Below are 21652 nucleotides of genomic sequence, written 5' to 3' on the forward strand. Positions count from 1 at the left end.
TGCAGGGTTCAGAGTAGTGGGTAACCTGGGGAAAAGCCATCCAGGTAGCCATCCATCCATCCGTCCATCCATCCCACAAGTATTCATGAAGGCCCAGGTAGGATTGTGCAGCGCTGGGAAGAAACAGTTTCTAGCCGGGGAACCCACACTGGAAGGGAGCAGAGAACTCATACCAAGAAGGAGGAGGATGTAAAGGGCGTCACAGTAGCCATGGAGGGGAGACTCTAGGGCACTTTGGCTAAGGAGGAGCAGGTCTGAGAGAAGTGCTGTGACCGGTAACACTCATTCATGCTCTGGGCACCTCTGTAACCTGTCATACCCGGGGGAAGGAGGACAGGATCCCGGGGAGGGGAGTTCCCCAGCATGGTTCTGCAGCACTTCCACAAGACCTGGATTTCAAATGGTTAAGGAAGACAGGGTTTCCTGTTTTAAGAAGCGTGGGGTATTTGGAACGCTCACCACGTGTGGAGCACCACATTCTGGTGCAGCTGTGTCAGTGATGGAGGGGACATCGGAGGATCTTCACCCTTACTGGGTGTCCCGTATTTCAGATATCGATGAGTGTGCGAGCCCACAGCACGTGTGCCCCCGGGGAACCCTGTGCATCAACACGGGTGGAGGCTTCCAGTGCGTCAGCCCGGAGTGCCCCGAGGGCAGCGGCAACGTGAGCTACGTGAAGACATCTCCCTTGTGAGTATAGCCAGGGCCACCCACGGCTGGGCATGTACATCCCTCACCCAGGCCTCCCGGGGTGGCTGGGCCAGATTCTTCCCGGAGGTTCTTGGGAGAAGGTACAGTTATGTCCAAGGAAAGATGAAGGCAGGGAGCTGGGAGTCTGGCTTCTCCGAGCTTCCATGAGTGGTTGCATTTAATGCACTGCTGCTCTGTGCAGTAAGAAGCCAGTTTGCCCTGATAGGAGTGATGTTCCAAGTACTCCCCTGCTGACATGGGGGATGATGGCACTGTTGGGGAGGGCAACTGGAGGGAAGATGGCTGTGGTGACGTTAGCAGGAGGCAGGTGGATATCAGACAGATTTGGGAGAGGACCGTTTTCTCACGTTCACAGAGCTGGTCACTAGTAGAGCCCGGTCAGACTGTGTATCCTGTACACTTTGCTTTGTATCACTCTACTTTTCCACTGGTGCTAGGAGGTTTGACTTCTAGTAACCTTAGCACCTAAGAGAGGTTTTTTTTCAAAAGATGGAAGACAGGCCTTTAGGAGAATAACAACAACTGTCGCAAAGTACATGTATTTTCTTCTGAAAAAGAGATCACAAGAGCCTTACCTTGTCTTATTGTCATAAGAATGAATGACTTCACAAGCTCAGATACGTGAATGGCTGTTGGGGCTAGAGCAGATTAGAAGCAGCAAGGAAGTCAGTGGCACTGAAGAGTGGCAGTTATTCACTGAGAGTGAAGACACTGGGACCTTCCTCAAGAGTCAATGAGTGAAGGGACAGAGGGACCTGTATGTCATAGCCTTTGGGGACATCGCTGATTAACAGCTGGATGTGATATTCGACCTGCATAACCATGATGACACAAGTCACCAAATATGCTAAATGGCATCTGACTTTTATGCTGGGTAAGGTAGAGAACTATCAAAGCACTTCCACAAGACCCCGACCCCACAGGGAAGGAAGACGGGTTCCTGCTTTAAGAATGAACATTGGGTGTTTGGAAAGTTCACCCGGGGTGGAGCACATTCCAGGATGTTGGCAGCTAACTGCTGGGGTCCCACTCTTACTGAGAGAGGTCTCAGCACTTGTACAAGGGGCACCTGGTTAGAATACCAGCACCATCATTATTTAGTCTTCCCCAGCTTTATTTTTCTGGAAAAACTACAGTACTAGCATACATATAGGCGCACACACACACATGCATACCTATACAGGTGGGTCAGGGGAGCCGCTCTGCCCTGGCCACATCTGACAGAGCCACGCTCAGTTGCCTGTAGCTCCAGAGCACCTGTGGTGAGGGACCTGTGGCTGGGAAAGGTCACTCAGCAGCCTGTGCAAGAGGGCAGGGGGGGCAGACAAGGCAGGTCAGAGCAGCCCCTCCTGAGTTTCCCCAAGGCTGACTCCCTACATTTTGCCTCTCTGCTCCAGCCAGTGTGAGCGAAACCCCTGCCCCATGGACAGCAGACCCTGCCGCCACTTGCCCAAGACCATCTCCTTCCATTACCTTTCTCTGCCCTCCAACCTGAAGACGCCCATCACGCTCTTCCGCATGGCCACCGCCTCAGCCCCCGGTCGACCTGGACCCAACAGCCTGCGGTTTGGGATCGTGGGTGGGAACAGCCGGGGCCACTTTGTGATGCAGCGCTCAGACCGGCAGACGGGGGAACTGATCCTGGTCCAGACCCTGGAGGGGCCTCAGACACTAGAGGTGGACGTTGACATGTCAGAATACCTGGACCGCTCCTTCCAGGCCAACCACGTGTCCAAGGTTACCATCTTTGTGTCCCCTTATGACTTCTAAGAGTGCCGGGGGGCACAGGGGTGCGGAGATGCGGGCTCGTTTCTCTTCCCCAAAGACACAGCTGTGGGCACTGACTGCAACAGACATCTCCCCCCAACCTTGCCCCTGCCCACCAGCCTGTGCACCCGGGTTTCCAGGGCAGTGCCACAGGCTGTCCCATGGAGCGGCACAGAAGGGCAGCCACAAAACCCAAACTGCTGCCATCACAGTTTTTCCTGCTTTAAGGCCCTTCCCTTAGATTATGCACTAACTTTCTCAACTCTTTTTCACAGGGGAATGGGCATCCTTCCAAAATGCTGTGTGAATGGCACTGTGAGTTTGAACTGGCTGGGAGGGAAAAGCTCACAGTATGTGTCTGAGATGATTGTCAGTCCTCCTGTATTGATACAGTGAAGCCTTGTTGTGAAGCCATGCTGAGGGCCCAGTGATGCCCCTGCACCTGTGGCCCAGGCGGTGGGTCTCCTGCCACCACCCAGCATGGTGTTCTTGTCTGCATTCTCCTCTGTGACATGCCTGCCAGCCTTCTCATCAGAGAGTCATGGCAGGGCCTGGGACTCCCACACAGATTCTTCTAGACCAAGGAACCAGTGTTAAAGCATAGTTTCTGCCTGAATTAATTCCTTTTTGCGAAGTCACATCTCAAAACATAACCTCATGTTATAGCTGAAGAAACAAAGTCTGTTGCTTCCCCCTGCCCACCTGGCTTGTCCCTGAACGTGAGCTAGTCCAGTTCCTTCTAGGAGAGGATACCTGGCTCTCTTCCTGTCTAGGCTGGACCCACTGGGATAGATGAATAAGAAAAAAACACAATGATGCTGGGATTGCTCCCACCAATAGAAATGTGGCTTGGCCAAACGGGAGCTTGGTAAGGTGTCATCTGGCCACGGAGAGTTTAAGAAAGTGCTTGAATTGCCTTGATTCTAGGGCATTCTACTTCTGATGGAAGAGCCAAGGGGTGACGCCCTCCAGGTGACTGAAAAAAAGGAAACCCTCGCTGGGACTGAGAGCGGGATGGAGTCGGGTGGGGGGGACCATTCAAATTAAAACTTAGAAGCCAGCTGAGCTCTGAGGAAGTTTTAGTATCCAAATACATGTTAATCTACTGATGAGATTTCATCACACACATTTTATTTAAAAATTCTTTGTATTTGCCTTGGTAAGAGAGGGAAACAGAGGAAGAATGTTGCCAGTTTAGTGACCAAACAGTACATCAAGATGGTTTCTAGGACACCTATTCTTGTCTTATTTTATCAGACAAAGAGTGAGACAGTCGAGAGTTGCTTTCGAAATTTTTCTTCTCTTGACATCGGGCTCAGCTGTGATGTCTCCAACAACGGAACAATGGGCCCGCAAATCTGCTTTTCTGGGTTGTTACAAGACTTTATTAAAACTATCATTCAGAGCCTTGTGTTTCCAGATCGTGCTGTTAACAGGTCAGAAGCATGCCTGCATGCCAGCCTGTGCAGAACACCAAGTGGGAGAGTCCAAGGGCCTGGCCCATGTTCCTGAAAGTAAGATGTCATAGTGGTGTGCTCTTCCTTCCTGCTGGGGGCAGGGCTGGTTCAGAGGGACAAGCCTCTTACCTCCCAGCAGGTGAGGAGTGATTTGGGGGTCTACAGAACAGGTGCCCCACCTAACCTGGTGTATAATGATGACTTGGATGCCAACCAGGCCCAGTCTAAAGCAATGGATTGCATCACTGAGATCTGCCATCATCAAACCTGACTCCTGTTTATGAAATCCCACACTGAGCCCCAATCCCAACAGCACCAACATATGACTGTCTGCTTGGGATTATGGATTGAGGATTATGTCTGGGCCCTTCCTCCCTGGGGAATGTCTTGTTCTCTATACCTTCTCAACTCACCTTCCTCTGTGGAAACCAACTCTTCCTTTGTCCTTACATAGCTCCAATCTCTGCTAGGTCAGAGTGCTAGTAGTATTAATTTGTACCCCTTTTAAGGTAACATAGTTTTATATTATTTGGCAGGGGCTTTTAAAATTTTTATGATGCACAGTTGCAAACATATACAAAAATAGAATTGTATGACAAACCCCTTGTTGGATTCACCAGCTTCAACAATTAACACAATCTTTTTTTCATCTCTACTCTCCACTCTACCCTATGATGATTTTGAAGCAGATCCTGGACATCATATCATTTCATCTGTAAATATTTCAGCATGTATCTCTAGACAATAAGGACTTTAAAAAAAGCATAACCTCAATACCAATCACACCTTAATAATTAGCAATAATTCCATAATACCTTCAAATAGTCATTGTTCAAATTTCTGAGCGGCTCATGATTTGTTTGTTTGAATTAGGTCCACTCTCTGTAATCTGCTGATATGCCTCTTAAGTCTCCTTTAATCTGTAGCAGTGGTTCTCACATTTCAGCCTGTATGGGAATAACCTGGAGGCTTGTTAGAGTACTGTGTCCTTTGTCCTGTAGAATTTCTCAGAGTCTGGGTTTTCCTAAGTGCATCTCTGTGGTGTCTTTTAACATGTTCCTCTGTCCTGTTTCTTAAGTATCAGTAGTGCTATCTAGAGATTTAATCAGAGACCAGTCAGGCTTCTTTTTGCAAGACTACTTTATTGGTGGTGATAGGTACTTCCAGTGGGAGCCACATGGTCTCTAGTTGCCTCTTTTCTGATGTTAGCAGTCATTGATGATGATTGCATAGATCCAATACTTCTTTAGAGGTTGCAGATAATATTCTTAGTGCTGTGGTTTCTTCTTAGTTTATTAGCTGGCATACTTTATAAAGAGAAACTTCCTTTCATCAGTTATGTGGTTACCCTGAGGTTTGGTTTGTATAGGAAAGGCAGGATAAATTCTTGACTTTCTCGCCTTTGTCAGTTCCCAAGGTGCTTGCTGGGCATCTTTCCAAGCTGTTCAGGGAGAGCTGTTTGCTTCTTTGAGTACAGTATGGACTCGGTTTAAACAGACTTGATGTGTGTTTCAATGCACTGCAGTTATTATTCTCACTGTTGCTCAGACTGTCCTGTCCTTGGCCCTTGGGAACTGCTTCATGTTGGCTGAGTCCATTGACATGACCCTGGTGGTCTTTGATAGTTTCGTAGTTATCTTGTATGACAAGATGTTTCAAGTTCATCTTGCATATTTTATGCCCCAGCCCTTAAGTCATCCAGTTTTCCCCAAGGACCCCTGCTTCCTTTTAGTGGGGAATGATTAGAGATCAAAATCTGGGTACTAAGAGTGCTTGTTGGTAGTGGTTTGGTCATTGTTTCTTGTTTTTAGTGCACAGAGCTAGGAAATATGTGTTTTTTTTTTTAACAAAAAAACACTATATGAGTTTATATTGATGCTTCCAGTTCAACTCAGGACTACCAGGTTTTTCATGTAACCTCATTGATCTTATATCTGCTCTTCTTTCTCTCATTCTGAAAACCTCCTTCTCAAAAATCACCAAAATAATTACACATTATTTTAAATCCTCAGAATAACAATGCCAAAATTATCACAAAAAATAATTACTGAAAAGAGTTAAAACTTTTATTTTGCAATTCTTTTTGTCCTTAGGGTTTATGCCTTTAGGGATGTGCAGTCAAATTACTGTTTTAAAATAACTTGGAATAGTTCCCCTCTCAGTGGTTGTGCCCCAAACTTGAATTAGGGTTATGGTTATTCACTTTGTTTTGCTTAAATTTTTAGAGATTGCTTTTTAATTTTAATTTTGTTTTAAAATTATGTAAACTATTTACGTGGTTCCAAAGTCAAATCCACGAAATAAGCTGTATTCAGAGAAGTCTGTATTCTAACCCAGTCTCGTCCACCCTATTCTCTCCTTCTGCCATAATCAATTTTTTTCCATTTTACCCTTCCATTTTAAAAAATATAAACAAACGATAAATGATAACATCCTATTTCACACTTTTCCTGATCTTGCTCTTTTTCCCCTTAACAATATATTGGATATCATTCCATAGAACCATATAGAATGGTTTTCTACAAAATGCTCCATTCTGAGTACATACGATACTCCTGATGGACATTTGGGTTGTTTCCAGTCCTTTGCTATTAAAAATATTGCAGCAACACGCATATGTCTTTTTGTATTTTTGCCTTATTATCTCTGGGGCCAGTTTTTCCTGCATAGGGATTATGCTACTTTCCATCCCCAACAACAATGTATGAGAGTTTCTGTTTCTCAGTCATAGAAGGCCCCAGTGGGGTCCCAGGTTCTCACATCTGCGTACCCACAGGACCCTCCTTTGGAAGGACGGAGAGGCCTGAATGGAGGGCTGCTCCACAGCTAGCCCACTTGCCTGTCCTGGACTTCTGAGTGGCAGTCAACAGCCACCAGGAAGACATGAGAGGCAAGCCAACTGGATCACTAGCTCCTGAGCGATGCAAAATTAGCTAGGTTTTTGGATGACTTTTTAAAATCATCTTATTTCTAAAGTGTAACACCTCCAACACTAGTAAACAAAAAGGAAAATAAGCCAAAACCAAAATATCACTGCACAGTTACAGTAAACTTGGTGGGATGATGGGGAATCTGAGCATACGTCCCAAGGAGAGACACGAAGAAGTCAGACCTTCAAGTCACTTTCCACCAGCCACCGCCTCAGCTGTTACCAAGCTCAGCTGCAGAGATGGAAAGGTGGACTTTTAGAACTTTTGCCTCATACATATGAAAATCTGCAGGTGTTTATAAGCTGGATGAATATTCCTAAATGTCTGCTGTATTCCAGGCACTGTTCTAGTTGTTGAGGATGCAGTAGATGATAAGACTGACAGAGACCATCACCTGATAGAGCTTACATTTTACCAAGCGAGAAGATAATGCACATGTAAACAAGAAAAGTATGTAATTTCAAAGAGGGATGAGTGCTACAAAAATAAAAGCAGCAACAGAGATTGGTCAGTATATAGTAAGTGTATGCATAAATATACGTAGATATACCATCCATGCCGCCTAGATGTTGCAGACACTGTAATGGTGTGGTGATGCTTGGATCGCATTTCCTGGATGTTTGGAATTATGACTCAGAATCTCAAGTGTACAAATGAAGTAGTGATACAAGGCCTGGGATGACCACACTGGGCTCGTGTGCCCAAAGGAAAGGCATCTACACAGAAAGAGAACGATGATGCTGACACGGAAAGAGAGGAAACAAGACCACGGGGACTTGCCGAGATAGAGCCTAATTTTGTGTTTTGGTTATTATTGCTGTATAAAATAGCCCAAAACTTAGCAGCTTAAAATAATGATTTTATTATGCTCATGGATTCTGTGGGTCAGGAATTCAGATAGAGTGCACGGGGATGGTTTATGTTTGCTCCACAATGTCTGCACCTCCCTCAGCTGGGAAGACTCCATGGCTGGGGGCTGTGTTTACCTGGAGGGCCATTCACTCACTTGCATGCCTGACCTGGACCAGGAAACCCTGAAGACTAGGACTGACAACTGGAACAGCTATCCTTCATGTGGCTTAGCTTTCTCAGAGCTTGGTGGCCTCAGAGTAGTCAGACTTCTGGCATGGTGGCTCAGGATTCCTAGTGTGAGTATTCCAGAAGACAAGGCAGAAGCTGCATGGCCGTTATGACCTAGCCTTGGAAGTCACTTAGGGTCACCTCTGCCATACTCTGTTGGTTGAAGCAGTCACAAGCAGCCACTGAGTAAAGAGAAGTGGACATAGACCAGTGAGTCCTCAGAGTTGAGTTGAACTGAGATGTTTCCAAGGATTTGAGGACCATGTTTTAAAACTGCCACCCCTGGTTTCCTGTTTAGGGTTCCAGTGCCTCATGAAATCTGGCTTCAGGCCTGTGGTTTTTTTTCAGATGTGTCCTTTCAGTCCTTCTTTGCTCAAGCTCTTTTGGGTGTTCTTTTCAAACAGATGATCCTTGCCTAAGACAGGGTTTATATTCAAGTTGGGAGATAAGATCTTTACTTATATCACAAGAGGGTACTTTTGACAATGGTAGAAATAGAGTTAAAGTCCAGTGTGCATGAGCTGCAAGCTCAAGGTCAGAGCTTGGGGGAAAGACACCACTGGAAGGGTCAGGACCAGTTCATGGACAAGTTGGCACTGAAAATGGTTCCTATTAGAGGAACCCTAGTGGGAAATGCAGGCCACATCCTCATGAGGAGCATTCCCAACAAAATCCAGCATTGGCAAAGCCACAGAAATGTCAGCTGACTTGCGAACAAGAGTTTGACTTGGTGAAAACTTGGGTTTGGGCTGACAGAATTTTCTGAATCTGACCACCTTCAAATGAAAAATTAGATTTTAGCAATCTCTTTATCTCCAGGAAGCTCTTTAGATATACTTTTTAAGGGAAAAACAGGCTCTATGGTATGTATACATTGCTTGCTTACACCAGGATTCACAACAGTCACACAGTGGCACTTATACAAGAACTAGCCTTCCTTTTGTAGTTGACGACTGGGCAGACACGTTTCTGTAGATAAAGAAGCTTTTGCTGCTTCTTAGACAGACTCATGTATCTTCCCTACCCAAGCCATCAAGTTCCCTCATAGGAAGAGTTTGTTCCTCACCTCTTGCTGGATGGAGTCCTGTGGGTTAAGAGAAGTTGTCGTACCAGTTCCTTCATTCCTGCCTTCTGCCACACTTGTGCCTAGTGCCACACTTGGTTGGGGGCTGGGCCTTGAAAGCGGGAGACAAGAACACAACCTCTAGGTCTTTCTCCCTCCAATGCTGGTTTTAGGTGGTTTGGAGTCTGCCCATGTGACAGTATCTCTGCAGTAGTTAACTTGGCTATATGGAAGTTCAACACACTCCACGTCCAATCATAATTGTTGTGGTTCCCCGAAGGCAGCTGGATCCTAGGGTGCAACCCCAAATCCCTACGGCCCCGAATGCTCTGCCCACCTCCTGGCCCCCTGCTCATGATGCTCCCAAAGACACAGGCTTCCTTTCTGCCCCTTGACCCTGCTAAGCCCACTCCCACCTCGGGGCCTGCTGCTTCCCCCTTGCAGTGCTCCTAGCTCAGCTCTCCACGTGCTGTGAGCTCAAACGTCCCCTCCTCAGAGGCCACCTCAGCCACCCTTGCCAATGCTGCTCATCCCTCTGCAGTCCCTCTTGATTACCTACCCTGTTTCATTTTCTCTAAAAGCACTTTTTACCATCTCAAATTATCTGTTTACTTGCTTTTTTTTCTGTCTCTCTCTGTACATGGACTCTGTTGGTTGCCCACCCAGTATCTATTTCCCTTTTCTACCTTCTGAAAAGAAACCTGTTTTGCTCAGACCCCCTTCCCTCCTTGTTTTGGGCTGTGCCACCCCCCCCCCCCCACCCCCCCGCGCCAGTTCCTATGTTGAAGTCCTAACCCCTGGTACCTCAGAAGGTGACTGTATTTGCAGATAGGGTCTTTAAAGAGAAAATTAAGTTAAAATGAGGTCGTTAGGGGGGGCTCTAATCCAATATGCCTGGTGTCTTTATAAAAGGAGATTAGGAATCAGACACGAGGCAAGACCATGTGAAGACAGAGGGAGAAGATGCCATCTCAAGCCAAGCAGAGAGGCCTCGGGAGAAATCAACCTTGCTGACACCTTGCTCTCAGATTTCTAGCCTCCAGAATTGTGAGAAAATAAAGTTGCTGTTTATGCCACCCAGTCCTTGGTGCCTGGTTATGGTAGCCCTAGCATCTAACATACTCCCAATTCCAGCCTGTACCCTGGGGGAAGGTGACCCCCACCCTCCAGGCTCCAAGGCAGCCACAGTGAATCATCCTTGGCAATGAGTGTCAGAGACCCAGACGGGAGCCAGCCATACATGGCATTCCCCGGGTGACTGCTGTGCGTGCAGGGATTGTCCCAGGGAGAGTGAAAAGAAAGGTTGGAAAGGTCTCTTTCTTTCCCACTGAATCAGAGTTGCTGCTGGAAGCCATTGTTTGACAATGAAGCTAATATAATACAATAATATAATATATATTACATATAATATAATAATATAAGGAAAAAGCCTCCTGGCAAAAGGCAGAGCCAAAGGAAATGGAGCTGGGGCCCCAGTCGAAATGCACCTGGAAACTCTCCAGCCTCTGGTCTTCCTGTTATATGAGATAACGTGGTTGTGGTTTCAGTGTTTGAGAGGGACTTGTTGTTTGTAGCCCAAGACATCCTGGATGTAATGGGCTAGAATCCCAGCTCCATGAGAGCAGACATCCTGTCTCATGCTCCCTGATACAGTCCCAGCACCTGCCCACCCAGGTGCTCAATACTTGTCTACTGACTGATGACTCAAGAACCTTCAATCAAGAGAAGCAATGTGAATACGTTATCTAAGAGGGGCCACCCATCGCTGCCACAAACAACTTGGCTTTAGTTTAGTTTGTAAAGAGGAGGCCCTCAGACAGTGGAGTCGGGGAGGGAATATTAGAAAGGCAAGTGGGAAGGAAACAGGAGAGTGAGGGCCTCCTAAAGATGGAAATTTTTTTTTTTTTTGAGGAAGATCAGCCCTGAGCTAGCATCTGCTGCCAATCCTCCTCTTTTTGCTGAGGAAGACTGGCCCTGAGCTCACATCTGTGCCCATCTTCCTCTACTTCATATGTGGGACGCCTACCACAGCATGGCTTGACAAGCAGTGCATAGGTCCGCACCCGAAATCCAAACCGGCAAACCCTAGGCCTCCGAAGCAGAACGTGCGAACTTAACCGCTGCGCCACCTGGCCGGCCCCAAGATGGAAATTCTTAATGGAAACCCATGGACAAGGTGACGGACAAGCCACAAAATAAAAGACACGGTGTTCGTAGCAGACATCAGTGAATTTGGCCAAATCTTTCCCATTCTCTCACCTCTGGGCCCATGGTTCACTGGCATTTCTGCCCCCTCGTGCTTGGACGTAGCTGTGGGACTGGTCCTGGCTAAGATATGGTCCAAGTCTCCCTGGGCCAAGTATCTAGCTGCAGACATTGGAACTCCCCGAGTTCTCCTCACTCTAGTACGGGAACTGGCCCCACTCAGGTGCCTGAGTGATACAGTGGACTGCTGACCCACGATGTGAGCAGCATGAACAAAATATCGTCCTTTGCTGTTTTAAGCCATGGAGATTTTAGGGTTGTTTGTTCCTCCAGCATAACTATCTTGACTGATTCAGGGCAGAAAGGGAAAAAATAAGAGAGAATCCCTCCATCATTGATGATGTGATCATGCTATGGACTGAGGGGTGGAATAAACTCCTTACACCTGCTTTATAAAAAACAAACAAACAAAACCCCCACACACATTGATAAATTGCAAAACTAGGCTAGATTGGGATGTCTCAAAGGTGGAGGGAGGCTGCTCAGCAACATGGAGGGCTTTTAGGAGATCTTAAAGGCCAGACCCCAGCTCTATCCCAACCTCTTGCCTTGGGAACAGATTAGGCCTTGTGTTATAGGTTGAATTATGTCCTCCAAAAAGATATGTTTATGTCCTAAAGCCTGAGGCACCTGTGAATGTGACCTTGCTTGGAAAGAGCATTTTTTTGCAGATGTATTTAGTTAAATCAAAATGAGGTCATACTGGATTAGGGTGGGCCCGAATCCAATGACTGGTATCCTTACAAGAAAACAGACACAGACACACGTACAGGGAGAGAAAACGGAGGCAGAGGTGGAGTTATGCTGTCCCAGCCAAGAATTGCCGAGGATTGCCCCATAACCACCAGCAGCTAGGAAGAGGCACGGAGGGATCATCACTTGGAGGCTTCAGAGGGAGTGCGGCCCTGCCCACACCTTGATTTCAGACTTCCGGCCTCCAGAACTGTGAGAGAACCAACTTCTGTTGTTTTAAGGCACCCAGTTTGTGGTCCTCTGGTACAGCAGCCCTAGGAAACAGATATGAATACACCATACACCTTGTATCGAAGTCTCCCATCCAGAACATCTGCTGAGGGTCCATCACCTCACCTTGCTGAGGAAGAGCTCCTCTCCATCTGGGGAACATGGACAGCCACCAGCTGCCAAGCACACCTCTTCAGAAGTCCACATCTCAGCCCAGCCATCCTTTCCTTTGTCAATAATCTTGGATCACTTAAAAGCGACAAAGATGATCACTTTATTAGCGTAACTGCCACTAAATTTAGAGTCAGAGAAGAAGGTTATTTTGCACTGAGTGCAGAGTCACACTGGGGACATTCAGGAGGCTGATTTTCAAACATTGTGGCTTTTTTTCTTTTTTTGAGAGAGAAGTTGGCTAATTTTGTAACTAGTAATGACAACTCTCCTTATACAGCAGTAAACGCTATAACAAAGGATTCGATCAGCATATTTCATAAAGAGAGTCACTGACTCCGGGGATGAGGAAGGAATTCAGACTCGTAATTCCAACCCTGGATTAGCCTCAAGGACTGCAAACAAAACCAAAACCCTTCTCCCCTCAGGGTCCACAGGATCAAAAGCTCCCTTTCCACCCCTCCTCCGTCCCCCACCGCTCCCACCCCACCTTCTCCTCTCTTCCCCTCCCCTCCTCTCCCTCCTCTCCCACAATATTCCTGCAATAGCAGGTGAGGCAGCTTCCACTCCCAAAGTACAGCGACGGAAGCCCCTCCTCTCTGGTGAACGAGCTGGGCTGACTGAAACTCCCCTGGTAACCCCTGCTTTCATTAACATCAGCTGACCTTACAGAGCAGGTGAATCAACCTGCTAGATTAGAGTCAGGTTCTGCCCTAAGAACCAGAACACGCAGCCCCCATTTCCTCTTCCTCTTACACAAATGGAAGGGGAACACACTTATAAGCTAGCTCAGAAGTGAGTCCAAAGAGGAACACACGGGAATTCCACAGAAGTTCTCTCGAGGTCAGGGCCTTGCTCGCATCTGAGAAATCGTCACACTTTCCCCTCGAGAGAGTGAAAAACTGCCCTGCTGCCAGCTAGGCTGTGGGGGAGAACTGAGCGTTGAAAACAGAAACCACAACTTTTCAAAATGGGCTGCTCTAGGACTCACACCCCATAACTGCACCCATTCAGACCATGAATGTCACAAATCATTTCAGCGTAAACTCCTAACACTTGTTCATTCACAAAGACAAGACCACTGACTCTTCCAGTAACTCTAGTTTACAAAATCTGACCCACCCCTGCCATGACTTACTCTAGTCTCAAAAACTCTGTCATTTTCTTTCCCCAACTCCCTCCTGTTGAGATGTCCCCCAAGCTCCTGATATGCATTCTCTTTTGCTCCAGCAAATAAACCTGACTTTGTTGACTCTTAAGTGGGTTCTGGTGGTCTTTGACTGATGGGCAGCAACTCCCAAGTAACCACCAGTGGTCTCCACCATGGTGTCTGGATCCACTGGTGTGTGGTGATGTGAGGCGCGTACTAGGTAGTTGGTGACTGGTACTAGTTACGAGTCCCAAGTTAGGAAATGAGACGAGAGGATGGCTTGCTCAGGAGGAACTGTGCAAAGCCTTAGAGAGCACCTCACATGTGCATGTGAGCGTCACACACAGGGAGGCATGGCTGTACCAGGCGTACGCACAGGGAAACCACTGGCTGTGCTTGATGGCACATGTTCTCTGTCAGCCACCCACCTTCATTTCTCCCTTTGTCTGGGGAATTCTTGAATTTCTTGAGCAGAAGGACACATCATCTCCAGCTGCGTTGTTTCATGGTTTGGCTTCTACCACTTCAAGGTGGTAAAAACCCTTAAAAAACAAAACCCTTTTAATTCGTTCACCTAATGCACCACTGTATTTTTTTCTGCTGAGGAAGAGGCATGCTGAGCTAACATCTGTTGCCAATCTTCCTCTTTTTGCTTAAAGAAGATTCACCCTGAGCTAACATCTGTGCCAATCTTCCTCTATTTTGTAGGTGGGCCGCCACCACAGCATAGCATTGTAGGTCCACAGCTGGGAACCGAACCCAGGCCACTGAAGTGAAGCGCACTGAACTTAACCACTAGGCCATGGGGCTGGCCCTCTAACAGTCCACCATTTTTCATATTGTTGGGGGAAAAAAAACAGTGCCCCTTTAATATTTTAATGATTTAATAAATATGGAGTGAGGGCCTTCTATGTGCCTGATCTTTTCAGGGAATACAGCCTTGAACAAGACAGATACTGAAGGCCCTTGTGCTGCTTCCAGAATATCAGGGACGTCAATTGAAGACAAGAGGTGTGAGGGTTGCTGAGCCCAAAATAGGGTACAGGGTGACTGGTGCCCTTGCCTGATGTACACTAATGCTGCTCCTTGACAACAGAGGAAGTGAGGGTGACGTCTCAGAAGCAAGAGGGAGACCACTGAGGAGATTCAGGTTTAACAGAACAAAGGCCGTGGGCACCAGAAGTATCTTCCCAGCTGAGTATTTCCCAGGCCTCCCCATTTGCTACAGGGCACCCCTGCTCCCTGTCCTGCCTTTTGGCCCCTCAGACAGCAGGGCCTACACATCCTATCTAAAATTAAGGTCATTTTTCCCCTTCTTTCCTCTTCCTGGTACAGATTTAGCTGTAGGGCGCATCCCAAAGAACACAGCCCTGCAGAAATGCTGGCAGACTAGAGCAGCAGGGCCCAGGGGAGGCTGGGCAGGTTTCTGTTTCCTGAGAGGCCGCTCACATCATCTTCCCAGCTTGGGGAGAACATAGAACCCTTCACAGCTGCACAAGGACAGGCATTCAGCCTCTGAGACAATCAGGAATTCACCGGGTCCAGGTTTTCCTTCTTCATGGACTGAAATGACTGTTTTATGTGCATTTGGCTGAAAAAAGGAGCATTTCTGTTGATTCCGGGTTCACCTAACTGAGTTGAGCTACACAAGGAAGTTTAAATTGGCTTGCAGTCTGCAGGCATACAGAAAGCTGAAAAGAGCTGGTGTGTCAGCAGATATGGGGCTGAATCACAAATTTGTTCAGGAAGTCCAAGATTAATTTTCAGTTTACATTATTATGTAACAAATATACCTGCCAAACAACACATCTCGGCAAATAAATTTGAAATATTTTTGTCCAGGATACAGCTGTGATACAAAATTCATATTTATTTAAGACATATGAATGGTAAATAAGGCTACTTCTGTGGAACTTCTAAAAAAGGTAGTTTAAAAATTTGGAGCAGGAGTAAAGGTCCTAAATACTCAGGAATGAGGAGCATCCAGCCAGGAAGATGAGTCCCTGGAGAGCAGGCAGGAAAGGGGGATTCTGAAATAAAATGACTAGAAGATGGCACACACTCAGTCTTCATATCAGTCATAAAGAAATATTTCTAAAGAGAAGATATGAAATAAAGAAGGTATTATGTCAAACAGTAGTTAAAAGTGAACCAGTTTCTACTTTTGGGAGAACACTGGCAAAAACAGTCAAAATCAATTTTATCAGAATTCTGAAAATTAAAGGCTTACAACAATTCAAAGAGAATTTACTCAAGAGAATCGGCTGAATCTTGGTAAAATGCCTTGTGGCAATGGCTTGCCCTAACCTCATTCCCCCTCCCCAGCTCACGGTAGCCTTGCAGATCAACAGCCCCGCAACAGCAGTAACTGTGAGAACCAGTGCCCTGGCCGCCACCAGAGAGGGCAGAACAGATCTGGGACTGCTCGAAAGCCCCCTTCCCCCGAAACTCTCACTTTTTGATCTGTATGACAGCTCACACTACATCCTCAGGGCCTGTCTTCATCTGACCAGACTCAAAAGCAATGAGCACATCTAGCATCTAGATCTTGGATTATAAAGGAATCTGGGCTCCTTAGAGAAATGGCCAATTGAGGGCTGGGTCAGAACATACAAAATAAGCCTGGAGCACCTCTTCCAAGTTCATTCAGGTTGTTGGCATAATTCAGTAACTTGTGGGTGTAAGACAGACCAAAGTTCCCATTTCTTCCAAGTCATGTGAGGGTTGCTCTCTAGCTCTGGACACATGGCCCTCTCACAACATGGCAGCCTACTTCTTCAAGGCCAGTAGGAGAACCTCTCTAATGCTTCTTCTAATCTTTGACTTCAGGAAGGGCCTAGTTTCTTTTAAGTGTTCATTTGATTAGTTGAGGCCCACCTAGATCTGCCTTTTGATGAATTCAAAACCAACTGATTTGAGACTTTGACTATATTAAAGGTAAAGCTGCTTCTTCTGACATACAATCTAAGTTAACCATGGGAGTGAAATGAAGTGCACTCACAGTAATGCCCACACTTCAAGGGAGAAGTTTATACAGGTCACGTGCACCAGAGGCAAGTAATCCTGGGAGCCATCTTAGAATTCTGCCTACCACAAAGAGGGTGGGGGAGGCAGGGAATGACTCTTTTTCATTAAAAAACCTTTTTATGTTTTCATAATTTATTAATCCAAAATAAATTTCATAACAAATTTTATTTCACAGTAAGCTTTTGACTATATACATATATTATTTCAGTTAAAAATTACATTCAATCAAATCTAAATATATCACTAACTTAAGATCCACCATTTTTTATGTACCAACAAGAAAAAAATAACCTGGCAACTAAAATGTGATATTCTAACAACTGTAAAATACATTCCAATTTCAGAGATGTTAACTATGAAAATAAATGTGTATCTCAAAATTAATGACATATATTAACCAAAAAAGTGCCATTTTTTAAACTTTATTTTAAAATAATGTGAACAGTCTTACACATTTCACAGGAATCAACACCACTTTGAGGTGAGTTGGGCATCTTATCCCTCCCTACCCACAAATACATTCCCTCCTTTCCTCTTCAGCCTTGTAAACATATCTGCTCCTTCCCAGTTTCTGCTCGGTGTCGTGAAAACTGCCCTCCCTGTTGTCAAGTCTCCTCCTTTCTTACACCTGTTTCTTACTGTGTCCCGTCTGCAGGGGCTGAGACAGTGAACGCAGTCAGTGAAGAGGGGGGTGGAGACCCTGGGAGAAATATGGACTTTGGATAAATGCATGTAAGTTTGATTCTTGGCTCACATTTATTAGCTTGCCTTTGGATGCAGGTAACAGAGAACTCAAACCAAAACGGCTTAAATGTAAAGAAAATATGTTATTTCATGTGGTATAACATGCAATCTGAAGGTTGGATGTCTCCTTTCTAAGGTTCATGAATTCCATAGCTCAGTTGTTATCCAGGACCCAGCTTCTCCCCACCTTTCCTCTCTATCATCTTCAGCTGGCTAGCTAGCTCCCCTTGAGGTCATCGATAGCTCCATCAGTTCTGGGTGTCATATTTAGACACAGCAATGTCTGGCCTCTTCTTTGTGTATCTCAAGAGATGTTAACTTTTCCAGAAGTGCACCAGACGACATGTATTCATATTTTAAGTCTAAACCAACGACTGGCCAGAAGAATGGCATTTCCATTAGTTGTTGAGATGAATGGTTTTCACCCTTGGCTTTGCCTTAGAATCATCTGGGAGCTACTGAAAATCTCATGTCCACACCCCAGGGCTCCCACTCCAACCCAGAAAAAATCGTAATTTCTGAGAGTCAGTCTCAGGCATCAGTATTTTTTTTTTTAGGTTTCCCAAATGATTCCAATGTGAAGCCAAGGTTGAGAACCACAACTTTAGACCCTTGATGGTACAACCCTAAGGGTTGGGGACAGGGCCCATCATCCACAAAGCACAGATGATGTCATGGAGGAGGGAAGGACACCTAAACAAAACTGAGATTCTGCTAGGAAGAGGAGCAAACATACATGACGGTATACAACTAAGAATACAAACTATGGAGACTCGGGGAAGGTAATGCCTTCTTACAGACTTGGTTTCCTCATCTGTAAATAGTAATAACAACTACTATTACTATAATAATCCCTATAATAGAATTCTAATAGGTATTAAAAAGGATTTCACATATATGACCCTAGCATTCAGCAGGTGCTGAACCTGAACCTGAGACATTCTGATCTCACTACAGCCCAAATGTGGTGTTTGAGCTTCTAACTGGCAATATGAACCCCATATTCTTTAGGCCAGATCACCAAACCAAATAGTATTTTGATCTCAACAAACAACAGCTCAGAAGAAATCCTTGAATGTAACCCCTCAATGGTTATGCTTATCAGAACTAGTCAGTGAACTAAGAAGCTTGTACGGAGGTCAGGAAACCTATTAAGACAGGGGACAAGTCATTTAACATCTGTGCATCTGAATTCCTTAAGTTCTACAATAGGATCAAGTCAAAACACCAAAAGACCACATATGTGAATATCTTACCAGCTGACAAAAATTGGGTTTTACTGTCATGTGGCTTTTGGTAAGTGACCACAAAAAAGTTCTATGAAATCTGTCACAGAGAATCTTAGAAATAAGAATTCTGTCCATTCTACTCAGTGATTTCCACAATGAAGACCTACATAAGAATTGTTTTTATGAAATCATTACCAGGAGAGGTTAGGTTTTTGCATCCTACCTTCTTTCTGATAATGAGAGGTAAGTAGATAACCACTTCATCGCTTTTGATATGGCTCCAAAACAGATCAAAGATAAATTTAATACAGTCATGACAACCATGCTGGCCAAGTGACATGTAAATCCATATACAGCTCTTCCCATTACAACTTTCTTACTTATATTTCCTTTGGTCCAGATTTTTCTAACCGCCAATGGTTTTATTATATGTGTACTTGCTTGGAGCTGCATCAAGAAAGCACTGAGATTTACTTCACAGGAGGAAAAAAGGGGAGCAGAGGGCAGCAGGAACTAAAGCTTGGTATGACTGAGATGGCCAGACTACACAGCACTTAAAACCAGGTGGACAAATGGATCTTGCTTCAGGGTACTACACAGTGGAGGCATGGCTGAAGCAGTACATTGGGAAATCTGTTCTAACTGAGGAAAAGAGTGAACTGTAGAGAAGAAAGAAGAAAACGGAGGCAAGAGGTCAATCAGAAGGCTCTATAATAACCTAGACATAAGACATCCACAGCTGCTTTAGGTGCAATGGGCACATCCAAAAGAATATGTCTCTCCCTCCACTTGATTTAACAGAACAAGTTCAGAGAGTTCACTGACACAGACATGCTCGCCTTTGTAAAATAAGAGCTTCTTTAACTTCTCTGACTTCTCAGTCCCTCAAACCTCTGGTTGGTCTGTTAAGTTTACAGGTGAGACGAGTATTGCTTCTTGGAATATAAGAATTATTTTTTCTTACATATAAACCTTATATATAAACATTTATACCTCATAATTACTAAACTATACATGAGGTAATATCATAAGGAAATAAACTGTTAAATTGTCATAAGATTAAATGCAAGTATTTTTCAAGGCTCATGAAAATAGAAAAACTGTAACTGTTCCTATTTATTCCTTTTCTATGCGATGGATCCCATTATTCACCTCATAGGGTTATGAGGCTTAAATAAGAAAGTTAAACATTATTAAATAAAACAGTACAGTGCCTGCACATGGTAAGTGTACATTCATGTTAGCTTACTGACGTGTTGGCCAATGTGAGCCTACATACATGTTGCCATAAAAATTACCTTCTACACTTCTGAGCTATGACAAGCTCTTGAATTTCTTTAAATTGTATGTGATCTTTAAAGAAGATACAAAGTATTGATTCTTCAGATAATATAAGCACTCCCTTGCACAATTTCATTGAATTATTGAAGGTTTTTGTAATGGACCCGTTCAAAGTGTCAACTCAGCCTCTCTCTTCTGTGACTTCCTCTGGCAGCTTCTAGTGCCTTGTCTTGCCCTCCTCCCCAGCCACAGCCAGGGAGTGAACCAGTCAACCCAGCAGACGGCAATGGGGCACTGAGAGATGACTCACACCCAGCTCACAGACGCCTGACACTAAGGGTCCAGGATCCATCCTGGTTTCATCCTTCCTAGGTCTGCTTGGAGTAAACACAACTCCCTTTCTTACTTTAGAGCGATTAAGTTACAACTAAAACAACTTTGAGTCCTAGTTTCAAATAGGACTTTGCTAAAAAGTGTCACTAACTCCGGTGTGCTTTATGTATACTGCAAGTCGATGCTATTACTTTCCCCAGTAATAAAACAATATGATGATGACAGTTTCAGTTTCACGGTATTTTTCTAACAATACTCAGCATCAGCATATAAAAGTGCATATTTAGAATCTTATTATTTGTACTTGGCAAATTTCATATTTGAATATTATGTTAAAGACATCATCATACTCCTAACATTTACATTTTACACAAGTGTATAATCTGTCTACAGTTTATGAACCAATGAGAAAGAACAATTCTTATATCTTAACAACAAAAACGTTAAGAACTCCAAGTTTATGAATGGTATAACAAGAGACATTGTTCCACTTTATTTATAATAGTAAATGTCCAATGACAGGAAATTGGTTAAAAAATCACTGAATGATAATTTAAGCCATAAAACAGAACTGTGAGCAATTATTAAAAATATGTCGTGAATGTATTGAATGACACGAGAAGATCTAACTGTATATTCATCGTCTATTATTCCAACATCTTCCTAAAGAAATCTAACAGTTTTCTGCCTTCAAATCCCCTACACCTCTTCATCCATGCTCACTCAGCCTAACCTTCCTTCCTATTTTATTGAGAAAACTCAATCAAAAGAGACTTCCACAATTTACTACCAAAACATTTACCCACCAGCCAGCTTCTCTGCCATTTATGCTCCTCTCCTGTTCCAATGGCTGGGACATCTTGGTGAAGACCAACCCCTTGACTTATACACTAGACTCTGTCCCTCCGCACCATCCATTAAAGAAGCTGCACATCATCACAATGACACAGGTGGGCACTTTAAATGAGAATTCTTATAAACTACTCCAAATCAACAGTCTTGAACAGTCTTGAACAGCCATAGACATAAGCACTCTTCAACTATACAAAGCTATAGAAGAAAACAGAAAAAAAAACACATCAGCTGTTGAAAATGATCAACTTAGCCCCAACTCCCTCTCCCCAAAAAAACATGCAGAAGAAAACTGTAACACAAAAAACCCAAACTGAATTAAAAATCCCTGTTTAGGAATATGAAAAAACAACTTGAACTGAAATTCAAAAACTAAGATGAAAACTGAACAAAAAAATGGAAGTAATGAAACAAGAGTTGACTGATCTCAGAAATGATACAAGAAAAAAATCATATCAAAATGAAGACTATATTACAAGACAGAACAGATTTAAATGGAAACTTAATAAAGGTATATTGGACATAAGTGGGAAAAGAACAAAAAGAATAAAAATCAGATGAAGAGGGGCCAGCCCTGTGGACGAGTGGTTAAGTTTGCATGCTCTGCTTAAGGGGCCCAGGGTTTTGCT

General features: G+C 44.6%; 2 protein-coding genes across 8 annotated transcripts in view; one reads left to right on the forward strand and one right to left on the reverse strand.

Annotated features, from left to right (window-relative positions):
* Positions 1 to 6548, forward strand: part of FBLN7 (fibulin 7) — a 44051-nt gene extending 37503 nt beyond the window's left edge. For both annotated transcript variants that reach the window (XM_014852724.3, XM_014852725.3), the window contains 2 exons: positions 552 to 690; positions 2109 to 6548. In XM_014852724.3, coding sequence (XP_014708210.1) covers positions 552 to 690; positions 2109 to 2481 — 512 coding nt within the window. In that variant the 3' untranslated portion in view covers positions 2482 to 6548. The remainder of the gene's footprint in view (positions 1 to 551; positions 691 to 2108) is intronic.
* Positions 6549 to 11940: 5392 nt separating this feature from the next.
* Positions 11941 to 21652, reverse strand: part of ZC3H8 (zinc finger CCCH-type containing 8) — a 41741-nt gene continuing 32029 nt past the window's right edge. For 2 of the 6 annotated variants that reach the window (XM_044772859.2, XM_044772857.2), the window contains one exon: positions 16699 to 21221. The gene's annotated coding sequence lies outside the window, so the exon portion shown is untranslated. Of the gene's footprint in view, positions 12281 to 12362; positions 12486 to 13985; positions 14100 to 16698; positions 21222 to 21652 lie in introns of those variants that run through there. The other 4 variants (XR_011503885.1, XR_011503882.1, XR_011503883.1 and 1 more) reach the window with 3 other exon arrangements.

This window comes from Equus asinus, chromosome 6 (genome assembly GCF_041296235.1).
Source record: "Equus asinus isolate D_3611 breed Donkey chromosome 6, EquAss-T2T_v2, whole genome shotgun sequence".
NCBI classification, from domain to species: Eukaryota; Metazoa; Chordata; class Mammalia; order Perissodactyla; family Equidae; genus Equus; species Equus asinus.